Source organism: Ips typographus, linkage group LG3 (genome assembly GCF_016097725.1).
Source record: "Ips typographus isolate SLU linkage group LG3, UJ_Ityp_2.0, whole genome shotgun sequence".
Lineage (NCBI taxonomy): Eukaryota > Metazoa > Arthropoda > Insecta > Coleoptera > Curculionidae > Ips > Ips typographus.
Window position 1 is genome coordinate 4,965,097 of NC_138424.1, and position 24,003 is coordinate 4,989,099.

The 24,003-nt window shown below is 37.0% G+C and overlaps 1 protein-coding gene across 14 annotated transcripts in view; it reads right to left on the bottom strand.

Moving 5' to 3' along the window:
• Nucleotides 1–24,003, bottom strand: part of LOC145726911 (uncharacterized) — a 43,051-nt gene that overhangs the window by 1,918 nt on the left and 17,130 nt on the right. For 5 of the 14 annotated variants that reach the window (XM_081976194.1, XM_081976208.1, XM_081976195.1 and 2 more), the window contains 31 exons: nt 23,798–23,968; nt 23,544–23,585; nt 21,035–21,476; nt 20,765–20,984; nt 20,333–20,711; nt 20,133–20,279; nt 19,917–20,069; nt 18,593–18,767; nt 18,445–18,539; nt 18,196–18,393; nt 17,909–18,145; nt 17,454–17,731; nt 16,967–17,395; nt 15,541–15,775; nt 15,268–15,453; nt 14,496–14,837; nt 12,715–12,774; nt 10,846–10,955; nt 10,608–10,788; nt 10,118–10,553; nt 9,220–9,549; nt 9,037–9,161; nt 8,558–8,983; nt 7,158–7,322; nt 6,936–7,099; nt 6,748–6,883; nt 6,580–6,663; nt 6,339–6,521; nt 6,165–6,281; nt 5,356–5,409; nt 1,971–2,384 (listed from right to left, as the gene is read on the bottom strand). In XM_081976194.1, coding sequence (XP_081832320.1) covers nt 1,971–2,384; nt 5,356–5,409; nt 6,165–6,281; nt 6,339–6,521; nt 6,580–6,663; nt 6,748–6,883; nt 6,936–7,099; nt 7,158–7,322; nt 8,558–8,983; nt 9,037–9,161; nt 9,220–9,549; nt 10,118–10,553; nt 10,608–10,788; nt 10,846–10,955; nt 12,715–12,774; nt 14,496–14,837; nt 15,268–15,453; nt 15,541–15,775; nt 16,967–17,395; nt 17,454–17,731; nt 17,909–18,145; nt 18,196–18,393; nt 18,445–18,539; nt 18,593–18,767; nt 19,917–20,069; nt 20,133–20,279; nt 20,333–20,711; nt 20,765–20,984; nt 21,035–21,476; nt 23,544–23,585; nt 23,798–23,968 — 6,714 coding nt within the window. The remainder of the gene's footprint in view (nt 1–1,970; nt 2,385–5,355; nt 5,410–6,164; nt 6,282–6,338; nt 6,522–6,579; nt 6,664–6,747; nt 6,884–6,935; nt 7,100–7,157; nt 7,323–8,557; nt 8,984–9,036; nt 9,162–9,219; nt 9,550–10,117; nt 10,554–10,607; nt 10,789–10,845; nt 10,956–12,714; nt 12,775–14,495; nt 14,838–15,267; nt 15,454–15,540; nt 15,776–16,966; nt 17,396–17,453; nt 17,732–17,908; nt 18,146–18,195; nt 18,394–18,444; nt 18,540–18,592; nt 18,768–19,916; nt 20,070–20,132; nt 20,280–20,332; nt 20,712–20,764; nt 20,985–21,034; nt 21,477–23,543; nt 23,586–23,797; nt 23,969–24,003) is intronic. The other 9 variants (XM_081976199.1, XM_081976196.1, XM_081976197.1 and 6 more) reach the window with 9 other exon arrangements.

Genomic DNA, 24,003 nt, shown 5'->3' on the forward strand with positions numbered 1-24,003 from the left:
GAAAGTATGAATTCGCTGCTATTTTAAAACTATTAGATTAGCGGGTAAAGCCAACGGTGAAAAACACAGTGTGGTTCAGTAAAAAGCGTATGCTACGTGCAAATGTTTATTGATCCTTTGTGAACCGGTTTCGGCACTTTAGACCATCATCAGCACTCAAATATTGACCACCCTCTAGGTTTTTTCGATTTTCTGTCTCTGGGCTTTTCAATCATGTAGTATTGTCTAACTGAGAACAAAATGTCACATCATCAAACCTTTCAGGACTTAAAAATTCAATTAATGTTTGGGGTACCGTTTTGCTGACAAATCCCCCATTTTTATGAAATATCTTAGAAACGGTGCAGGATAGATATAAGGAAGTATTAACATTAATTACTAGCCTTCTTAAAAGAAATTCAAAAATGTTGATATAAGAAACAGGGTGTTCTATTTGAAAAATCAAAAGTTGGTGTCATTTTTGCACTGATCTGGCAACACCGCAAAGTCCAAAATATTTTGAAAACAGAGTTTGAACTCAACCCAGGCTTCAGGCCAGAAATCTAGAGTCGTTCTCTAGATACTTCTAATATACCATAACCGTGAATCACCCTGTATTTCTCTTTCTTATTATTTAAATGACGTTGCGTAGCTAGAACATATTTTTTTATTTAAAATTCAGGGGTTTGATGGTTTGGAAAAACACAACACGCCAATTTTGATTTTTGGTTACGGTTTTCCTTTATGTATACAAAGTGTCCCAAAAATAAGTAACAAATGTAAACTTTTTTTTTTAAATAACCTATTTTTTATGTTTGGATTTTATATCGAATTTTAAGTGTATTTTATATTCCACCTAAGCGTAACAGTTATCGAGATATTTCCGGTTAAAGATATAAATAATTAGATATTGTAACAGGATACAGGAGTACAGGAGTACAGCTACATTTTGCATAGCGATGTTTGGGTCACTGTGTAGCTCTTGACAAGCTGAATCGGCTAGTTTAGAAATAGACAGGGTGTTCCATTTGAATTTCCTGACTTCTGGCTTGATCAACGCAGTGACGTCACTTTTCAGGCATTTTTTTCAGAAAGTTTTGTGCAAATTTAACCTCAAATATCTTGAAAATTGTAAACATTTTGTAGTGCAATGTTTGGGTCACCATGTAACTCTTGACAAGCTGGATCGACTGGTATAAAAATATACTGAGTGGCCCATTTTAATTTCCTGATTTTTGGCAGGGTGAACGCAATAACTCAAATATCTTGAAAACATTTTGTCTTGCAATATTTGGGTCATCGTGACTAGCTGAATCGACTGATATAAAAATATACAAAGTGTCTCATTTGCAATAACCGATCGACTGGTAATAATGTACAGAATGTCCCATTTGAATTTCCTGATTTTTGGTCCGGTGAACACAGTGACATCACTTTACAAGCACTTTCCAGAAAGTTTAGTGCCACTATATCCTAAAATATCTTGAAAACTGTAAACACTTTGTATTGTAATGTTTGGGACACTATGCACTCGTAGCTCTTGAAAAGCCGAATCGAATGATGTAGAAATATACAGTGTGTCTCAATTGAATTTCCGGACTTTTGGCCCGTTGAACGCACTGACGTCACGTTAGAAGCACTTTTTTCCAAAAAGTTTAGTGCAACTTTGATCTCCAATGTCTCAGGAACTAAAAATATTTTATATTGCAATGCTTGGGTCACCGTGTAGCTCTTGAAAAGCCGAATCGACTGGTGTGAATAATACAAGGTGTTCCATTTAAATTTTCTGACTTTTAGCCCGTTGAACGCAGTGACGTCACTTTAAAATCAAAATTATATCAAATTAGGAATTTTGCATAATACATTGACTCGATCCACTGCGTATCGTCTTGATACTACTACTGCATGTGCTAATTCGCTTACTTAATGATCAAATAAAACCAACAGAATCCTACATATTTACAAATCAATATAAATCAAGTTTCACTTACCCTAACTTGAGAGATTTCTTCTTCAGGTAACTCTTCCCCTGTATTAGGCAACGATTTGACTAGTGTCGTCTTCAACGAATCAAACGTGGTATTAATCACGGTGGTAAAGTCCTGACCGGTAGTTCCTTGAGCCACGCCCGCAGGGTGGGGTTTCATAAGCGGAGGGGCACTCGAGTGAGGCGTGCCAGCCACTGAACTCACACCCACTTTACTCTGATTGGACGACTGAGGATCGCCGCTGCTACTGCCGCACGAATCGTCCCTCTCCCTTCTGTTCGGTTCGGGAAAGTGCGGTTTCGTTTCCACGACAGGCGGGGTAAGTTTACTGCGATCGGGTTCGGTTACCACGCTCACTTTGAAGCGAGAGATTCGACGTTCCGGTGCGTTTGTGTCTGAGGCTGGTTCCTGTAAAGTCTGTTAACACAGGGAAGACACTGATATGAATTGGCTTAATGAGCAAATTGCGTGTTCTGTACAGGGTGAACATGTTATGTGTCAGTACAGTAGTATGCCAAAATTAGTACTTCGAGAATGGAAGTTTTACAACTGTCCATTGCATTTCAAAAAAATACGGAAAGAAAAACCCTGCAAACTCAATCGGGTTCTAGAAAAACAGAACATTTCTGCTAAGCTAAGCCGCGATGTTGCCGGATTACTTTTGATGATTTTGGATCTGACATGCCAAATTTGCAAAATGTATCAAGGTACTCTCCATCCCAGCCAAAGTGGCAGTGACACAATAATTGGTGACGTCACTGGTCATTTTTGGTTACCGAAGATATCAAAAACACAAATACAACTCACACAAAATAATAACTAAATCGATAAACTGAAATTCAAGAAAAAATTCAGAAAAACTTAAATTTTAAATGGCGTTGCGGACCTACACTACTTACAGGATTCAAGGAAATTTGTTAAAATATTTTCATTTTATTTAATAATTAGGATGGTTTTGTTGAAGTCGTACAAAAAATAGTGTAAGCATCATGAACAGTAATAGCTTTACTGATCTCAGACTTACTTACTTTTCTTGATACTTAATATGACGTCAAAATTTTGTTTCGCTCAGTTCACAACCCATAGACAAGGAACGACAATTATTTCGCCACTGCCGCTAGCCATGGGATTGACTTTATGTACAGGGTGTCCGGATTTAGTGTGTTTCGACAGGAAAACACCATTTCCCGATTTTGAAAAAAGATTAATGGCAAAAACCGTATTTCGACATGTTGTCAATTTTGGTGTTATCTAATTGCCTTCCTCATTTTTTTTTTTTAAATTTACTTTAATGATCCGTTTATTCTAAAATTAACAACAAAAATTCGTAATTTCAAACGTAACTTAAATCTTAAAACTTGTAAGTGTTCATAGCCATCATTTTATTTCTTTTTTTGCTGACTGACCAGCTATACCGCACTGTTACCAACCAACCGACCAATACAACTGTTATTTATATGCAATATAAAAGCTGCATACCAATTTTCAGCTTTAGTAAATTCGTTGCATTACATCAGAAAAATCGAGTCACAAGTTCTCACTTTGGTTTGACTGACCGCAGTATGTTTTTCTACGCAACCATTGTCATAAAGCCAGTCGAATCCATTAAAATTTGCATTACATTGATTATTTTTAAGAGAAAATCATTTGAGAATGGCTATTTTTAGAATTGATGTTTTTTTTATTATACTGTAGACAGAAAACTCTAAACTTTCAATATTTCTTTTATAAAATAGACATTTGCGAAACTCGACACATTACGGTGTAATAACATTATCACCCTGTTCAGGTTTGCAGAACAAGAAAACGATTTAAAATATTCGTCTAGTCTCTTAGCGACGTTATGACAAGCACTAGAAATAACTTTGATTTTTAAAATATAATGATTATTAACACTGTACTACTTGGTTAAACTATGTTTCTATCTACATTATTTTTTTTGTACCTGGTGACCCAATAAAACTGTTCCTCGGCCATATCTCGGAAACCGTTAGTCGTATGACTATGGGGTAAAAAAAATTACCGGGCAAACTGGCCATGAAGAATCGCTGGAAAATATTTTCAAGTTCTAAAAATGACCACGAGAGGTGCCAACTGCCATCTTAAATTTGAAAATTGCATTTTCTAAAAATCGTTCTCCAAAATTTTGCATAACAAACTACAAAGTTTTTGTTCACATTTTTAAAGAGAACCAGTTTATCTAGCATTTTCGTAAAACAAAAATTTCAGTTATTTCAAAAACAAAGTTTGTGGGGGGTGTTCAATTGTTTTTGTAATAACCCACTTTAACCTCTTAAAGGTTTGACCAATTTTAACTCAAACGAAGATCAACCATAATATAGTTGAATTTTACTCCGCCAGGGGGCTAGTTTTGATACCTTGACCCAAATTCCAAATAAATCAAAAAATCAAACGGAATGATATGACTTTTTCTTTATGAAAAAGGACCCAAGTAACATCCAAATAAGCTAGTGAAAAACCGTTTTTTAAAATCTCTTTCCTTACCTCAAATATTGGGAAATTCAGATTAATGGATGATTGGCCTTCAAAATTCCATTCATTTAATTTTCCAAATATTTTAGTTTAGAAACAAGATTTTGAAAAACGGTTTTTATTGGCCTATTTGGAAGTTATTTGGCTACTTTTTCATACAGAAAAAGTCATATCATTCCTTTTGATTTTTTTTGGAATTTCTGTCATGGTGTCAAAACTAACCCACTGGCGGCAAAGGATTCAACTAAATGAACTATATTTTGGTTGATTCTTATTGTCCAATCAATGCTATTTTCAACGAAACCAAATTTGTTAAAATCCTTCAAACTCTTAAGAAGTTAAAGCAGGTTATTACAAAAACAAAGCACCATCTTTCTTTTTGAAATAACTAAAATTTTAAAGTTTTACGAAAATGCTAGATAAATTGGTTCTCTTTAAAACTGTCAACAAAAACATAATAGTTTGTTATGCAAAATTTATCGAAAATGCAATTTTTCAAATATTTTCCAGCTCCTCTTCATGGCCAATTTACCCAGTAATTTTTGTAACTCCAAAGTCATACGACGTACGGTTTCTGAGATATGGCCGAGGAACAGTCTTAATGGGTCACCCGGTATATGACCTGACCAAATGTATAACCTTATGAAACAACAAAGTTAGTGATAATGTTCTGCTTTCAGTGTTTTCCTCAAAAACCACTGAGACAAATGAGATTGATAACAGTACAATGAGGTGACAAGCTTGAACAACTGCCAAATGTAAACTTACTTTGAGAATCATATTGAAACTATTATTTAAAAAAAATTAATAAAGGAAATAACTAAGCATTACTATTAAATCAGTACCTACTAGCCCAACAGGATAGGGGTAAAAAGCAAAATGGCTTTTTACTTACGCGCAACAATTTTAACTTTTGATCTTTGATAAAAAGGCTGACGCGCCGTTTGAACTGCGAATCAAAGTGAGACACTAATTAGAAATTATAAAAGTAAAACGCGCTATAGTTTACTGATATTAAACTTTTAGTCGAAAAAATGCACTAGGTAGAACACAATAAAAAAATCTCAGTAGATTGTTTAAAAACCCTATAAATCACAGGAAAGGAAATTGAATAATTCGATTTGTTTTTTTGTAATAGCTGTTCCAACTTCAAACTGGTGTTATTAACGTCAAAACATTTCCTACAATACCAAGCAATTGCTTGAATGAATTTATGGCAGGCTTGCCATGTTAATTCTATAGTTTAACCAAAAATGCACTTCATTCACTCCCTATACATTAGTTTTGCCAAAATGTCATTAAATTTTTATCGAGGAGTTTACCAAAAACGATAGTAGGTTTGTTCGCACAGAAAACCCTAACAAACGTCACAGAAATATGTCAGAATTGGTCAGGAGATGCCAGAATCACGTGAGCATTCATCCAATAAAAGCAAACATTTCTTTGGTTTCCTGTTGAACACCAGTTAGGAATTATCTATGCAAACAGGCCCACTAAGTCGATCTAGAGAAACGTCAAATTCGCAGATTTTCAGAAATATACCAAAACATTTAAATCAAAATATTATCTCCATGTATTGGTAAAAAGGAAAACTAAGAAAAGCTTCAGCTTTTGACAAAAGAAAACGTAGTCACATGATCAGTTTAATACAAACGACTTTCTTGGCAAAGTTGAAAAATCAAAAACACAATCAATAAAACATACCTGACTGACGCTAGCTCCTGTCTCGTGTAGTTTCTCCAATTCTAACTTCATGTCACGCTTTGCCTCCTCGATCACTTCCGCAGTTTTATTCTCTATGGTTTGATTCTCCAATAAAACCTACAAATGTACGGTTAAATAAGATTTTTATGTTCATTTGTAGGAGTGGATTATTACAGGTGGTTTCTCGTTGATTCGTTTCAATTGATCGCTCAGACCGCTCAAATCTCGAATTTTTGTCTCCGACGCTACAGGGGTGTATTGAGTGTTGAAATTTGGCTGTTCTATCTCTATAACGGGGGACAGCAACTCGGAGGAAGCGGCACCGCTTGCAGGGGCGCTACCAGACTCTACGCGAAGCTGCAATTTTCCAATTATTCGTTAAAACAAGTAAAATAAATCAGTTTGTAGAAAAAACCTTATTAAAACCGGGAGCAGTTTGCGCGTGGCTTTCTGGCGGAAAGTCCAACGAATTCACTACAGTATGAGGACTGGAAGGTGTCTAAAAAGCAAATAAGTAGCAAACTAGTTACAATGAAGCCAATTTAAGCAGTTAAAATATGTTACTAAACAAGTGTCAACATACCGTGGTTGGCGGTACAAAATGTCCAGGAGCCCCAGGTCCCATATTAGCCAATTGATGTTGTAGATTCCTAGAAAAGTTAAGGTCGTACACGACCTCCTGTTGCGGGGTCGAGGCTTGGCTGTTCCTGTTCGATCCGCTAATAAACCACCAATTAACAACCCTAAGTCACCGCAACCACGTCCCCTTACCTTTCGAGTACGTGCTTCAAATCGGGGGCAACCTTTTTGCCATATCCTTGCAGGTTTTCTTCCACTGACATCGAAGACTGAAACGAGTGAGAATGCGGCTGGGAAGCTGTAGCTAGATTTTGTACCGAACCTGAAGGCGCTATCGGTTGCGGTTGAGCATACACCTAAATATAAGTTTCACTTGTACTTTTAGCTTCTATCCAATTGATTGCAAGTAATTACTTGTGACGGCTGATAGATTACTTCACTAGGTTGATTTGTGGGGACTTGCGTGGGCATCATCAAGGATTGTTGCGGTGAAATTACAGACTGTTGTGGTACCGTTGCCATGGGTATGTTTGAGGTAGTTTGATACGTCATTTGAGGTACTTGGGCCGTTATATTTGGCTATATTAAACAAAACACTTTTAGAAATATGCCATAAGTGTCCAGTTTAAAATGATAAACAGGGTGGCTTAATTTGCTTGCTTGTTTTTATAAGGAAAATCCCAAAACCAATAAGAAATTTAAAAAATATAAAAGGCGTCGCCGGGGTATTTTTTTAAGGTCCGTGTGATGCCGAGACAGAATCTTTTTGATTGGTGCAACAGAAATTCGCTATTTTTTTTTGTTTTGTTGTAACTGACAAATTTCGACTTTTGTGACAAGGTTTGTAAGCTCGTTTTATGAGTTGATGATGATCTGTTAAAAATAACTTTTTCGTTCATATTTTAAACCAAACTTAGGTTGTAAATCTGACAGAATGAGTGAAAAAACTCACAGTCTCAACTACACAAGTTTGGCTTAAGTGCGAGGGTGCAATAACTCTAATGTACGTTTCCCTACATTGGCTAGGTTAAGTTTAGCTAGTTAAGTCGTTAAGGTATCTGATCATATGAGATAAAGGATTACAATTTGGTTGTGCTCTATAAAATAGTAAGTGTTTACAGAACACACCACGAAGTTAATATTGCATCTGTACAATAGAGTTTTGGTTTAGTAATTATGTAAATACCTATTCTAGGATATAACTATATAATTTTTTTTGAATTGTCCCTTATTTCTCTAAAAAGCTCCATAACAAGAAAAAACTGAGATAGTCCGCAAAAAGAGTAAATTTATAAAAGTGGTATTAACAGAATCGCAATCTACGTAAAAAAGTCCTTTGATAATGTAAAAATTCTGTTATTTTTACCAGACTCTCATAATAATGAAGTTACAGGGACTTTTCCAAAATATGTAAAATTCCCTGTATGGGGATATTGAAATAAAGCTATTGAAGATACAAAGTTGGTTTAAATAGAAGTAAAGTTGTGTATTAATCTGCTTAAAAATAATCAGGGTTAATAATGTTCTGAGACACCTTGTAAGATAAATATTTCGTTAATTCAATTGATGTGACAAAGCAAACCGCGGCTGAATGCATGGCAAAATGCGTGTTGACCTCTTAGATACCGAAAAAGAATTTATATCGTTTGCCAACGTTTTTGTAAACTTGTTTCCATCCTGACAGTTGACTAAAGTTGTTAAAGTGTGATAATCTTTTTCGTCAGATGCAAAATTAACACCAACAAAATATTAATATAATTCACTTAATAACAATCATCAAATCTGCAATATTTGCAGATGAAAAAAAAACTCACCTGATGCCCAGGCTGGACGTACTGACCGTTCACATTACCCATAGAAACAAATCCCTGTTGAGGAGCTTGATTGTGCACCGGCACACCAATTGGATCAACCGTTTGTGCCACTTGAGCCACTGGCTGGATGGGTGGGGCAGGCTGTGGGGCAAACTGTGCCTGAGCAGGCGGAGCCACGTACTGAGGCTGACATACGGGCGGCAACATTTGATTGGTCTCCGTCAGAATGGGCGGGGTCTGTTGATTAACTACCATAGGCTGAGGCTGCTGGCCTATTGTAGTTGGCGGAGGAACGGGTTGCACTGCGGCGGCTGGTTGTGGAATAAACTGAGGCTGTTGCTGCTGCTGATTAGGGGCTGGAGTTTGAGGGGTTGCAGTGAACCCAGGCTGCTGCGGTTGTGTTACCACTGACTTTGTTGCAGACACCTTTACGCGCATCAATTAAAGCTTAAGTCAACTTAACATCAACTCACACTCACCTCCATATTGCTCAGAACTTTTTTAGGTTCTTCTTCCTTTTTAGGGTGACTGCTGTTCTTCAAATTATCTAAACTTATTTTTAACTGTTCGATCGTGTTGATTAGCTCAGGGCCGCAAACTTGACCTTTTCGAAGTAAACAAGTTAATTATTTATGACTAAGTAATACTTGCAACAAGCTCACCAGTTTCATTTCTTGAGGACTCTTCTTTCAGACTGCAAACGCTGATTCGCTGCTCCATCGGCTTTTCCACGTCCAACCTGGTACTTTCAAGAGGGGCTGAAGTTTTCCTGGTTGGTATTGCGCTTGTTGTTGTAGGAACGTTTGAATTTGTCGGCGGCTCTTGAGGAGGAAACGTTTGAATCAAAGGCGTGGCGGTTTCGAGATTCGGCGGTTGAACTACGGCTGGTGGTTGTACCAAAGGTTGGGGACAAGCTTGTTGCTCCAAGATTTGTGGAACCACGTTACTGGGAGGTGGTGCGACCGCTTCCAAGGGTTGATTTAGAACTGGTTCTTGATAAATCAAAGTATTAAAGTTTTTTGTCTCACACTACTAAAACGATCAACGATATAATACGATTTTGTACCAACAACATTCAAACATAGTAAACATCATATTCTTATCAGAAAACACAGACGTAAGCAACGAAGATTTGTAGTTTCGCTATAAACCTGTCAATCGACAATAATTCAAAGACTTGTTCTAAGTAGTTTTGTATTTTGCATCAATCAGATGCACCTGTAAATTGACCAGCAAAATCATACGCTTTAACGCCTCTAGACTTTTTCCTTTAAGGCGCTCTTAAACCAAAACAGTATGCAACACAAGATGACTTTGTGCAGAGAATCAATGCTTGACATTTAAAATTTTTGAAAAAAGTTAATTTATGCATGGAGCAAGACGGTAAACATTTTCAAACACTTTTTATAATATTTCGCTAATTAATAGTAATTTAGAGTTACAGCTATTTTTATATGTTTTTATTTGGCTCGATTCATAATTTGTCCAGTTTGGCCAACGAATTTGTTCTAAACATAATTCTGAGAATTTTCCATTATAAATGTGACATAACTAACTTACCACTTATCACTTTCTGTTCGCTGACATCAGAGTCCGCGGGTTTGTCCTGAGGCAAGTCCAACTGGCCACTTAAAACGGGACTAACTAAAAACCTGGAGATTTTTCTTTGAGGTGATAGCGATACGTTCTTTACAGTTTGGTACTTTGCTTCCGTAGCTTGAGAACCTTCCACGCTTTCCTCGGCCTGGGACCCGCCACTTTGGCCTCCGGCTGGAACCGTCTCTTCTTTACCCTCACTTCGACTTGCAGCGTCGTTGCCCACACTCATAACAAACACTTTGACGTTTACTTTCTGGCCGGGAAGCAAAGCTGGAGCCTCAGTTTGCTTTAAACTGTCTTCCAGTTCAGTTTTAAAAGCGTCCGCGTGATCGAGAGTGTCAGTTTTAAGATTGTCGCGTATTTCCACTTCTTGATGTTGCGGTACCCCGCTCTGAGCCTGAAGTAGCGTTTAATTATTATAAAACCCAAATAAAGTAAGTTTTATTTTTACGTTTGTTGGAACTTCCTGAGGTGCCACCAGGCAACTATCATTGGAGTAGCTGACGGTGGTTTGTTGCAGTAAACCGTGCGTTGGTTTGTTGTTGGTTATGAAAGTATGTTCCGGGGTGTATTCAGAGGCAGTGCTGGTTTTTCGTGACACTGTTCCACTGGAATTAAGGCTTTCCCTACACCTAATTAAAAAAAAAAAACGAAATTGCGGGGATTGCTTTTAGTGATTGAGTAAATACCTCATGTTCTGATAAATAGTGTCTGCTAAAGTGGTTTTGATAGCTTGCAAGTCATTGAAGTTGTTTCCCTCCATTTTTGTGTTCATAATTTGGCTGCTTGTTTCATCCCTCTGGAAAATGTTATTATTGCTATAGGTTATGAATCGTCAGGTTTAATTTGCTGGATTTGTCTAGTTTAATGTGTATTACAAATATTTTTGACTATTGATGTTGATTATCTGGTTCTATCCCACAAAAAAAATATATATTTCTCTTTCGTTTATTCGTACGAGAGCACTATATTTCAGGGTATATGCATACAAAAACAGTTTTTAGCTGTTATAACATTAATTACATCATGAAGTAAAATGTTATATTTAAATCATAAAAAAAATGTTAATTACGACCTCATATTGCTAAAATGGTAATAAAAAATGAAACAGTTTGGTCAAACAAGCTTTCAAAGAGTATTTTCCCTGTCGAGCAAGGGTGAAAATGTTTATCCTCACACAATAACAAACAATATTTGACATATGATTTGAGAGTCTTTATTTATGTCTTTATCTGAGCTGTGCAAGATAATGCACTATTTATAAGAATGAATGGAAATTTATTCTTTTAGATTTTCATTTAAAAACGATGTTCGAATCTTAAAAGTGAACGTTTGTTTAAAGCCCACCTTTCTTGAGTTCTTCAACAAAATTTCAGCTTGAAATTTAAAACTGTTTTCAATTTTAATTTATAACCAATAGATTTTTTTTCCATTTTAAACTTAATTTCTCAAGGTAATTCAAATAGAGCTGTTTATTAAAAATTAGGAAAAATTGTTATTCTGCATAGGCAAAGACACTTATCACTGAAGAGGTCAACATATTGAAGACAAGCTTCATATACCAACTAACACCTAAAAATCAGACTAAACCTAGTTACCGATAAGCCGAGCAAACCAATGTGAAATAGGTAGGATAACTCAGTCATAGGTAGAATATTATTCCGAAAAAGCTTAAGTTGTTGGTTCGAGTCCAGCTGAACGTGAACAATATTTTTCTAAATTCTTATCTCTAAATTATTTTACTAACTTAATACCTTAAGTAATTAACATGAAACTTATACATTTTTAGGTTATAATTTAACATTTTTAACACAAAGGGTTACGAAATTTGTATTTGAACTGTTTTGACCATTATTTACATTCTTCAGATATTTGACTTTGAAACTTTCAAATCGGATGCTGAACGGATCACGTGACTGCTTTCGACTTTTTTAATACAGATTTGATACAGAATTACCAAAATAGCAGCAATAATACAATTTATATTTTTTTGCTTAGCCTTCTTGTATATGAAGAAAAATAAATCATAGGAGACCTCTGATGATTTCATTTGGAATTAAATTTATGACGATCTAATAAAAACGTAATAATAAGTATTTGATCAATACTTCAGTTACTCAGTTATTATTTTAAATTCTAAGTTCAATGTAGACAAACAACTGCCTTTTTCAAAATTGTCTTTGCTTTATTGGCAAACACAAAAATGCACAAATAGTCTTTTTCCCCTAATCAAAGGACACTCCTTATGTAGTTTTAGCATGTAAATTACTTTTTATTCCTTCTTTTTTCTTTTGAAAGAATCTTGATAACTACATCAGTACCTTGAACACCTGCCGGTACCACAACAACAAGTGGTACCTAGTAAACAGGAAATCAGAATAATCTAACAGGTAAGTTAGTCAAGTTAAGTAAAACTCATAGTACTGTAATATTATCAGTTCAGTATCGTGGGGTTCGTAATAGATAACTTATTTTTAAAATACGCTTTTGAAAAAATGTAATAATCAAATTAATTATTTAGCACAACTAACATCCTCCTACTTAACGCGTATACTTACAGATCTGTGTCGCCTGTGTGTCTTTTTAGTCGACTGCCTCGTAAGCGAACCATGTCTAACCTTAATATTTGCAGCATAAAGAGAAATGATAAAAACCAGTTAGTAATAAAATCGATATTTGATAATTGGACACTAAGAAGCGCTTCCTAACTATACACGAGAGTAACAGTAAGAAAAAGAATGAGCGGGAAATCTAAGCCGGACCTTAATCAAAAAGCAAATAAATAATAATACTAACACATCATTCAATAAGTCCCGGGACTAACCCACAGGTGGCACTACAAATCGCATTTTTATATTTTTCCCTTGAAGTGCCATCTTTCAAACGACAGCTGTCAAATCCTGAGCTCATTCCCTCCAATATTTTGTTTGTGAGATTTTTTTAAAGTGAACAACTTTTGAGTTTTTTTAAAACATGAAAAAAAGTGATTTTCGTGTGCTGATTAAACACTGTTTCCTGATGGGAAAAAACACCGTCCAAACAGAACAATGGCTTGAAAAATGTTACGGAGACTCTTCTCCATCGAAAACAACGATTTGTAGTTGGTTTGCTGATTTTAAACGCGGTCGTACAGACACAAATGACGCTGAACGGTCTGGACGCCCAAATTCGGCTGTTGTTCCAGAAAACATCAAAAAAATCCACAAAATGATATTGTCTGATCGTAAACTGAAAGTGAGTGAGATAGCTGAGGCCTCAAAGATATCAGAAGGTAGTGTGTTAACAATTTTGCATGAACATTTTGGTATGCGAAAGCTGCTTTCGAAATGGGTGCCGCGAGTGCTCACTATTGACCAAAAACAACAACGAATTGATGATTCAGAGCGCTGTTTGGAGCTGTTTAACCGTAATAAAAAGGATTTTTTGCGTCGAGATGTGACCATGGACGAAACCTGGATCCACCACTACACACCTGAATTAAAACGGCAGTCATCTGAGTGGACTGGACCCGGCGAAAGCCGTCCAAAGCGACCAAAAACGCAACAATCGGCTGGCAAGGTTATGACCTCTGTATTCTGAGGTACACACGGTATATTGTTCATTGACTATTTGGAAAAGGGAAAAACAATCAACAGCGACTATTATTGTGCATTATTGGACCGATTGAAGGATGAAATCGCACTAAAACGGCCCCATATGAAGAAGAAAAAGATTCTCTTTCATCAAGACAATGCACCGTGTCACAAGTCCATAAAAACGAAGGTCAAATTCAACGAATTGGGTTTCGAATTGCTTCCCCACCCACCGTACAGTCCAGACCTGGCCCCCAGCGACTACTGGCTGTTTTCAGACCTCAAAAAAATGCTCCAGGGAAAGAAATATCAATCAAATGAGGAAGTCATCGCTGAAACTGAAGCGTATTTTGAGGCCAAGGAAAAATCGTTCTATAAACATGGTATAGAAAAGTTGGAATGATTGTATCACTCTAGAAGGGAACTATATTGATGAATAAAGACGAATTTCATGAAGAATAATTGTTTTTCTTAGTTGGTCCCGGGACTTATTGAATGAAGTGTTACTTGCTTTTAAATTATGGGTTAGTGTAATGCCTGAAATTTAGAAGGGCAAAAGCTGGCGTTGATGAGAATAACAAATCTGGATCATGGTTTTAAACAGCTACAAAATTAGGATTTTAGAACAACTGTTTTAGCAATCTAAATCAGAAACTAAACATTTTGACAGATTCTGGAAGTCCAACTTACTACATATCAGACTAAATGCCTATCTAAAATAGAGAGCTACGTATCAGCCAACTACATAGCAACATCCTACGTCCTACCTTCCGCCCCTCCCGACCGTGCGACCCAGACCTGGCACACTCAGGTATTTGATCAGGCCGCAATTTCAGCTCGGTCATGACCTCCTTCAGGTGCAACAGAAGCTTATCGTGTTGTCCTGGTTTGAGCAGATCCTGCTTGGTCATGCCTTCGATAATGTCGGACGCGGTGGTGTCCAAACGATTGAACTTAAAACTGATCGTTTGCTGTTTGGACACCAGCCGACACTCGACCGTCCCGTCTTTGTGGACCGCATCCACGATAAGTCGATGCCGAAACGAGGTACGTTTAGTGGAGCGTCGTCTGGTCGGTTCTGGGTCGACACCAGTCGATGATGAATGATCCTTTTTGAAGTTTTTTTTTAAGGCAGCAGCAGGTGGACAAATTGAGTAAAATTTAGTTAAATTTGAGTAAAGAGTAATAAGCTTCAGCTAATAAAAAAATATTATATCTTAACAGATTTGTGAAAACCAAATAAATAAGACGAAATGCGCATGAATAGGCAACCTACAACGTAAATTTTAAGAAATACAAATTACTTAACACATAAAAAAAGGTGTTGTTTTGGCTTATGTAATGAGGTAAAACAAAATCAAAACTTTTTTTTTCTTGGTCATACCATTTCAAGATTCAACAGTATTCTAGGTTTAGTATTTGAAATGTCAACCCTAACCAACTTTGTGTATTTTATTTCATTAGACAGTGTAAAGAATCTTTTAAAACATTTAACAGGAAAAAACCTTTTGAATATGAATTCTAAAACAATTATCTTACCTGTTCAGACACTGACAAATCCAAATCGTCGCTATTCTGTTGATTTTGAGCCAGCTTTAAAGCTAACTGTTCCGCAGACAAAACGGACTCGACGGACATATTGGAAGATCCATTTTCAGACAGGATTTCTTCAGGCATGCTCTGAGACTGTTTCAGCAGTTCTTCGTTGACCATATGCTGCTGCATCTGGTGACAATTAATTTTCAGTTTAATTCAACGTTTCATCCCAAGTTGCTTTAGCTTCTGTACACTAAAAATCGGATATATTCACACCTGCGGATATTGCTGCGCCAACTCTTCCGCAATCACCTGCTGCTGTAGATGCGTGTAATCGGAACAAGCCGATTGCGAAACGGTCGACATACGCCGGTGTTCCGGTTGCACCGGATCGAATGATGGCATCGGAGGCAGCGAAGTGGTTGAGGCTCTATGTTCCTTCAAGCTTTGAGCCGCCAGTTTTTGTTGCAGTTGTTCGAGGTTCATCGGTGGAATATCGGTGGCCGAAAGTCTGTAAAGTTCAATTCAAGTAAAGTGACTGTTACGTGATTATCTGTCTCTTTTGGCTGTTATTATGTAATTTGAGTTCAAAGTTAAGAAGTCACTTTAGATTAGCAGTGCATATAGCAAGCAGAGCGAATTTGATGTCACATGACGTAACTTGACAGTTAGTCCAATTGTGGTTTTGCCAAATTACGTCATCGTGACGTCAAATTCGCTCTGCTCGCTCCATGGAGCTTGAAAATAAATGCGGCCATTGATTGATTAACAAAATGATTATAGTTTTAGGTTATAACTTAAGGCATGGGCTACAATACATTATATATTAAGCTGGTGTTGTACTTCTACAGCATTATTTTAGAATTGGAATTTTCGGACGTGTAATGAACGATACTTTTCATTATCAGACACTGAAAAACGTTTACATCAGTTTAATATGTTATTAACAAAACCTTGACATTTGACAAGATAGTTATTGTAGTTATAAAATTCAGGCAGGTAGTTGTCGTATCATGACATTTTATGTAAAGCTCACTCAAAAAATGTCAATGTGTTTTAACCGATTTTAGCTGGTTTAGCTTTATTCCATATTGGATAGTAATCTAACACAACAGACTCTTAAAAAAATGGTTTTATGCAAGAAATAATTCGTTTTTGTCAGCGCACCGGAAAACTCACCAATTAAAAACAGAGCACCAAAAATGGGTTCTTTTGTGCGTCTGCACGGAAAAGATAAATTTTCTCGACTATGAATTAGTCAAGAAATAGATAGTTTTCAGAGTCGTATACTGAAAAATATATTCACGTTTTCTGCTATAAACTGAAGCATGAGCAATTTCAGTCATTTTATTAAGTCAATTTTACTTTACATCCAACCAAAGTGAAATACTCTCTCATGTCAGACTTAACTTCTGAAGAGACTTTCATAACTGTTCAAGTAATAACTAGCTAGGCTTCCAGTCAATCTTAAAATTATTTTAAAACAGTAAGTATTAAACTCATTTCCTGGAACACTAGATTTCCTGTCTCACCAACTTAAACAAGTTGCAAGTTTGACTTCAAATCCAATTATTATTTGAAAAGAATGCTTTTACATGCCTTTATAATGCTTACTTCGGTAAAAAAATAATATAAGGTTTTGACCAACAATTTTTTTTAAACTAAATTGAGTCCTAATTCAATACAAATTAAATGTACTTACCGATGACCCATCGAATGTCCCATTTCGGGAACTGACTCCTGACCAATCGGCTGTTGCTGTTGCGTTTGCTGCTGAGGCTGGGGCGCCACCTGCTGTTGAATCGGCTGCATTTGGTTCTGACCGTACTGCGGCTGATACATTTGCTGCTGATCCACACTTTGTTGCTGTTGTTGCAAATACTGCTGCTGCACCGGTTGTTGCTGTTGCTGCGGCTGACTGTATTGCTGATAGGGAATTTGTTGCGGCTGTTGTTGCTGTTGCAGCACTTGCTGAGGTTGTTGCTGTTGTTGCATTACTTGTGGCGGTTGCTGCAAAACCTGCTGCTGTGGCTGTTGTTGCAAAACTTGTTGTTGTGGCTGTTGTTGCAATACTTGTTGAGGTGGTTGTTGTTGTTGCAGCACTTGTTGTTGCTGCTGCTGTTGCTGATACCTGCACAAAGCACTTTGTTAAAATCAAGAAACCACGTTTTTACACTATTTTTGTTTACAATTGGTTTTGTTGCTGGTATTGTTGCTGTTGCTGAACAAACTGTTGCTGTGGCTGTTCGGTCTGGTATTGCTGGTGAAACTGTTGCTGCGGCTCGTTGGTATAACTTTGCATCGTTTGGTAAGGTGGTTGGTAACTTTGGGTGGGTGGTTGCTTAAAGTTCTGCGCTTGCGCCGGAAAACTTTGAGGCGGTTGGTAACCCTGCGATGGTGGTTGAAGATCCATTTGGCCGTCGGCCATTCGGTGCTGTTCGACCTGAGGTTGGTTAACTCCGGCCACCTAGAGAAGAACAAGCTATACCTTGCTACTTAACCGTTTTGAAAAAAATATATTATTAATAACTGAGTCTGAGATGTCAAAATACATATTTGAAATAGTTATAAGAAATCATTATGAATGCCACATAACCAAACTACAAACTACTACCTACTCAAAATCAAATTAACCGACTTTTACCTGAATAAACTCAGCATGTTGGGCGACACCTTCAGCTATAAAATTCTGCTGAACAAATTGAGTGGGAGCGCTCTGTTTGTGAACAATCGGCTGCGATTGGACGCCCGGTTCTACCGAGGTCTGACGTTGCAATTGCGCTGTAGGTGGCGACATCTGTGATTGATCGCCAGCCAATTGAGGCTGGCCTTGTTGAGGCACCGCTTGAGGAGGTGGATAAATCACGTTCTGTGCCTGAAACTGGACAGTAATTGAATATTTTTGTGAGCAAAAACCACGTTGAGTGCCACCTGAGCCTGATTATCTGATGGAGGCTGTTGTGAATACTGATGCTGCAAATCCGATTGCTGAATAACATTGGGTTGTTGTTGCTGCTGGTACTGTTGTTGTTGTTGTTCTTGCTGTTGTTGTTGTTGATACTGCTGTTGTTCGGGCGGCACTTGTTGCATTACGTTTTGGGGTGGTTGTTGCTGATATTGTTGTTGATACTGCCAAACATTTTCTTTTATCAACTGCAACTTTTATACGCACTGTCTTACCTGTTGCTGGGCATTTTGTTGCTGTTGCTGTTGGTTGATTTGTTGCTGCTGTTGATTCATTTGCTGTTGTTGTTGACTCAACTGCTGTTGCTCAACTAAACGTCGCAAAAATGTTACAATAGAAACAAACCGGCTCAAACTAACGAACCTTGTTGTTGTAACTGTCTTTGTAATTGTTGATACTGCAACTGTTGGGCTAACGCTTCCTGCTCCTTGTTCTGTTTCTCTTGTTTCTCTCGTTCTTTATTGATCTGAACGATTTGTGCTTTTAACAACTGCGCCACGGTTTTAGCGTCCTCCTCGAAGATTATCCCCGATTTTGCCTTAGAAAGAGCATAACATGAACATCAACACTGTTCGTTGTAAGGAGGGACTAAAAATTATTACCCAATCTTACCGAAACGTTGAATAGGAAGTTAATGCAGTTAAATAAATCGCTCAACATTTTTCATAATTGTAAGAACGTCCTGACGTAAATTTGTCACTTAAATCAACCTAAATTTATATTGTTTGACAATGTGTTGACGTTATTGGTATAACCGTTTTCTGACAATTCTATCAAAAAAAAAACTTTTTGAAAGTCTGAGGGTCTGCCTGAATATTGTTACTAGTTTTTTTTTTTAATAACGCGTTACTGCTATTAGTGCTCCAGCAGGGTTCCCAAAAATGAAGGTTGAGGAATGACTGAGAAGTCTTTTTTACTGGATGTTTTTTACATTCACATACTAATTACCAATTTTACCAATTGAATAAATGTCACATAAGATAACTTACAAAAATGTGTCATTGTATAAGAAAAAATCCCGAAATTCGTAAAAAGTTGAAATCAATTCAACGAAATATTCGTTTATGAGTACCAGGCTTAAGATTCATGTTAATAATCATTCCTTAAAACTTAAGGTAGCCTCAAAGAGTAAAAATAATAAGTATTATGGCTATCTTAAGTTTCAAGGAACCCTCAAGGAATGATTATTAATATATGACCTTAAATAGCAGGTTATATTTAGCATAAAGATTACCGCCAATGCAGTTACACTGAGACGTTTCCTATCCGTCCAGTTTTACGTAAACTTCACCAATGATTCGTCCTAAGTTGTATAACAATGTGGCTACTCTAATGTAGCAAAAGCCACAAAGGTCCATAAGGTAGTCAAAAATACAATTTTTAAATTATTGGGGCATCAAACCAGGAATACCTCCAAAATATGTCCGCTAAAGTAACCGAAGCAAAAACCAGTAAAGTTTGCAAAAATACTCATGCTAACTTAATAATTAATATTTTATTTAAAAATAGGTATAGGAACAATTTGCTATTAAATGTTTAATTTATAACTATGTAGCACTTGATGTATGTGTTCGATTTACTGAACTAAGAATACACGTGCATTTAGTAACTAGATTCCGGCATTCATATGTTTTAGTCCACTGGGGTAATAAAAATACTATACTATACTGTATATAGTAAAACTTACCATTTCGGCGGCAATGGCGTCATACTTGTCAGTTTCCATATCAAATTCAAACTGTATAGCCTCGTTCTCCTTGTGTTTATGCGTGCGCTTTTTAGGATCAATCACCCGCAGACGGAATACAATTTTCTTGCTCTCTTGGGACACCACTTCAACCTGAAATAAACACCTCAATTCGTAATATGCGCATACAAAACGACACTCCACAATATTACCAACCTTCAGGCCAACATCTTCTTCGAAAAAAGCGTGCTGTAGCAAATCCTTTACCTTAGGCCGGTCTTCCTTTCTCGGTCTTATGCAGCTCTCGATCACGTCCTTGATCTCAGGGTTTTGGACTTTATCGAAGCTTGCCGGTTTTACGCCCTGAAAATTTTCCTCAAAAATTTGGTGTCTCATTAAATCCAGCTTTGTTTTACCGATATGACTTTTTTGTAAATTTGAGCAGGTCCAGTGCACTCCGAGTAAGGATACTCGCTGGTGGCCATCTCTAACATGCACATACCAAACGCGTACACGTCCACTCCTTCGTCGTAGTGCTCTTCGTACATTTCGGGCGCCATGAACTCGGGTGTGCCAATTACCGACTTGGCAAAACTACGGTTCTTCAAAGTGGCCAAGCCCAAATCACCGATTTTAACAGAGCCAGTAGTACCCGTTATGAAGATATTGTCGCATTTAAGGTCTCGGTGGATGATTGGAGGAGACCGCGAGTGCAGAAAGGCCAATCCCTTCAAAATTTGCCGACACCACGACTTTAGCACTTTAGGGTTGATTTTCTTGAAACGACGCAAGTATCTGCAATTTCGATTGTCTCAAACTTAATGTGTAATCGGTGAACCACTACGCACGTTTTTAAAGTGCCACTTAACATCAACTCGGTGACCAAAACGATATTTTTCTTCTTCGCAGCGGAGCTTTCCCAGTAGTTGTAAAACCGCACGATGTTTGGATGCTGCAATTTTTTCAGCATTTCCGCCTCCTCTCTGAACCGTTGCCTCTCAGCTTTGTTAAGTTTCTTTTCCTGTAGCTCGCACCAAGCTACCGCAACTCCAGTTTGTGTATCCAAACCTACAACCACCACATTCAGAACTATTTTTAAAATCAAATTCGTACAGTACCTCTATAAACTGTTTTGAAAGAACCACGCCCAATTTCTTCTTCATATTTGAAGAATCGGCCATCTGGACTAACCGCTATTGGTCGATAAACGTCATCATCGTCTTCTTTACCTTCACGCTCCTTTAGATTAACCACTACAGGCTGTTCGACTTCTAAATTACTGTCAGCATTCTCATCATGCCGATCGATTGTTTGTTCGGTAATTTCTGTCATTTCCGCACTTTGGAAGAGATTCTTAGGTATGTTGTATTTGGCACCAACTTCAAGCAGTCTCATATCGTTTTGTGGTATGTCAATGTCGTCTTCGGCGTTCGAGTCGGTTTCGATGGGAATCAAGCTGGTCACCCCGCCATGTTTGACTGTTTTCTCCTTTTTGCGTTTCGGTTTTTGTGGCCGATCCGTTAGGGCCTTGTCCACATTGTCGCCCAGTTCAGTCAAGATCTGGCAGAAAACTTTCTTTTTGCAATCGAGACATCAGACATCAAAATATTAAAAAGCTGTCAGGTTTTGAGTATGTGTGTTTATTGTTGGTAAATAAGACAAATACATGCGGATTAAGCAAGAAAACCCAACACAACAGCCTAAAGTGCAAATAATTTTTATATGAAGCTTTCTATGAGCAAATGAACTACTCGTCAAAAAGAATAGCAAAATTCAGTTTATTTTCTTAGTTTTGAAACATTTTCTATTACATGTGAACTGAGCGAGATGAAAACTTGACGTCGTCAATGACGTGTATGGTATTTACGAATTTTTAAAAATGTGAATGTTTGTGCTGACGCAGTGCGACGGTCAGACGTAATTTGACAATGTGTCATCTGATCGACATATTTAAAAAACGAACTACTACGACTTATTTTGTCATCATCTTTTCCCTGTTTTTGTAATACTTCTATGCGTAAGAATATAAGTTTTAATGTTAAACATCATGATTTTTGCATTTTTATGCTTGGTTCCATGCCTAAAAATATTAAGAATTAACGTAGATGAACACTATATTAGACCTAAATATAATGTAATACTTAGGAACGAATTCAGAATCACAATTGAGGAGCTCCTCACTCTTACCTTTTGCGTCTCATCTCAAAATCTATATGTATTCAGAAACAAAAAGTTGTGGAATAAATGCTGTTTACCACCTCAACTAATGTCAGAATTGGGCAGGATTCTAGGACTATTATAGGTAGCTAGTTAGGTCCTTTAACTGTATCTCACTTATAGTATTTTGCGGTAATTTCGGATTTAATTGATCTAAATAGTCTAAAGTAAAATATACTAGTTTGTAATAAATTGTTTTTAGTAAAATGTTCCCCAAAAATTACATAAAATTACCATAAATTGGATGATTTTTTTTGAATTTTTGGATTATACTGAGGATGATGACGTTTCGTTTTCCGGTTTTTTTCGATTCTAATTGCTCACGGTACTTACTAATTCGGTGAGATAAGTTTTTTCTTCAGTGGTTATATATTTTCTAGACATTGCTTACAAACACCATTTACAACACAAAACACACAAGGTTAAGAAATGCGGGTTCCATGTCAAAAAAGTGAAACACAAAAACTAAAAGCCATCTCAGTGCCATCTGGTGTCGAACGGGCAAACTATTTTTGACGTAAATTATTTTATGCTTAGGGTTTTGGCATTTTTAGGATATTTTCGCTGTAACATGTTCTTTTAGAAACTCACAGTCAAAACTAACAATTCACTGCTAGAGCATTCTGCATTCAGGATTTGATCTTTCATCAGTTTTATCATCTCAATAGACATTAGACAGACAGACAGGATACATTCTGAATGGTTTATCCTTAAAATAGACCTAGTTAGAACATAATTCAACAAGTTTTAACTAAAAAATGGTCTACTGAAAGCCAGTTGTATCTTTCAAAAAACTCACCCTAGTCATCCTGACAACAGTTTTCATTTATTTTGAATATTTGAAGAACAAAACATAACCCGACCCAACACAAAACCTTCAAAGCCAATGTCAATTGCCAAAGTTAGTGACATTTTTTCGCTAGATGGCGCATTAATGGCAAATTTGTATTCATTAGCTCCTTAGCAGTTAATTACTTGAGTGACTTATCTCGTATGTATTTTAAATTCGGAAATTAAGGACGACCTCAGTTTATGCTCAAGTGAGAGTAAACTTAGGAGCTGGTAAGGTGAGGATGACGAGATCCTCAATTGTAATTCTGAATTCGGGCCTTAATGTGTCACATTTACCTTAACATCCTGTACTGTTACATACAATGAATCAAAAATAAATTTATAGTCCTGAAGATGACCATAAACAAGATCAAAACGTTTACTTGTGAACAAGAAACATCTGCGTTGTATTTTGGCCTCACTTCAACCTAAACACATCTATTAAGATAACATGTAACTTATTGCTGTAATAACATTTTTCTTATTGAAAAAAAAAAAATTACAGAATTTTGGTGCTTCATTGTTTTTGAAGAGTAGTTCAATTCAAACCACATAAAAAAAATTAAAAAGGACTTTAACCTGGCTGCTTGGATCACTATGACAGCATCCCTCGGTGAAAAACTAATAAACGAAAACCAAATGGTTACATTAAACACTACAAAGCAAGTGTTGAGCTGATTGTATAAAAAACTGAATGATGTTTGGTTTCTGTTTAGGAGAGATAATGAAGGTGGGTAACAAAATGGTTACTGCAGCCCCAACTTCCAAAGTGTGGTCATGATGGTTGTTGATGGATATCGCACCAAAGTCAGTTTAAGCACCGTTGTCCTTACCTGTCCGACGACCAGTTCGGAATCTGGCATTTCGCTACAGGAATCATGGTATTCCTCGTAATCCTCGACGAAATTTTTGGCGTCTATAAGCGTGTCATTCGATGGCGCGTGCTTAATTTTCGGCGGGTACAAGCAGGACAGTATGTCGCCGGTGTTGCACCGGATACGGGACTACAAAAATACGGCCTACTTCAAAATATCAAACC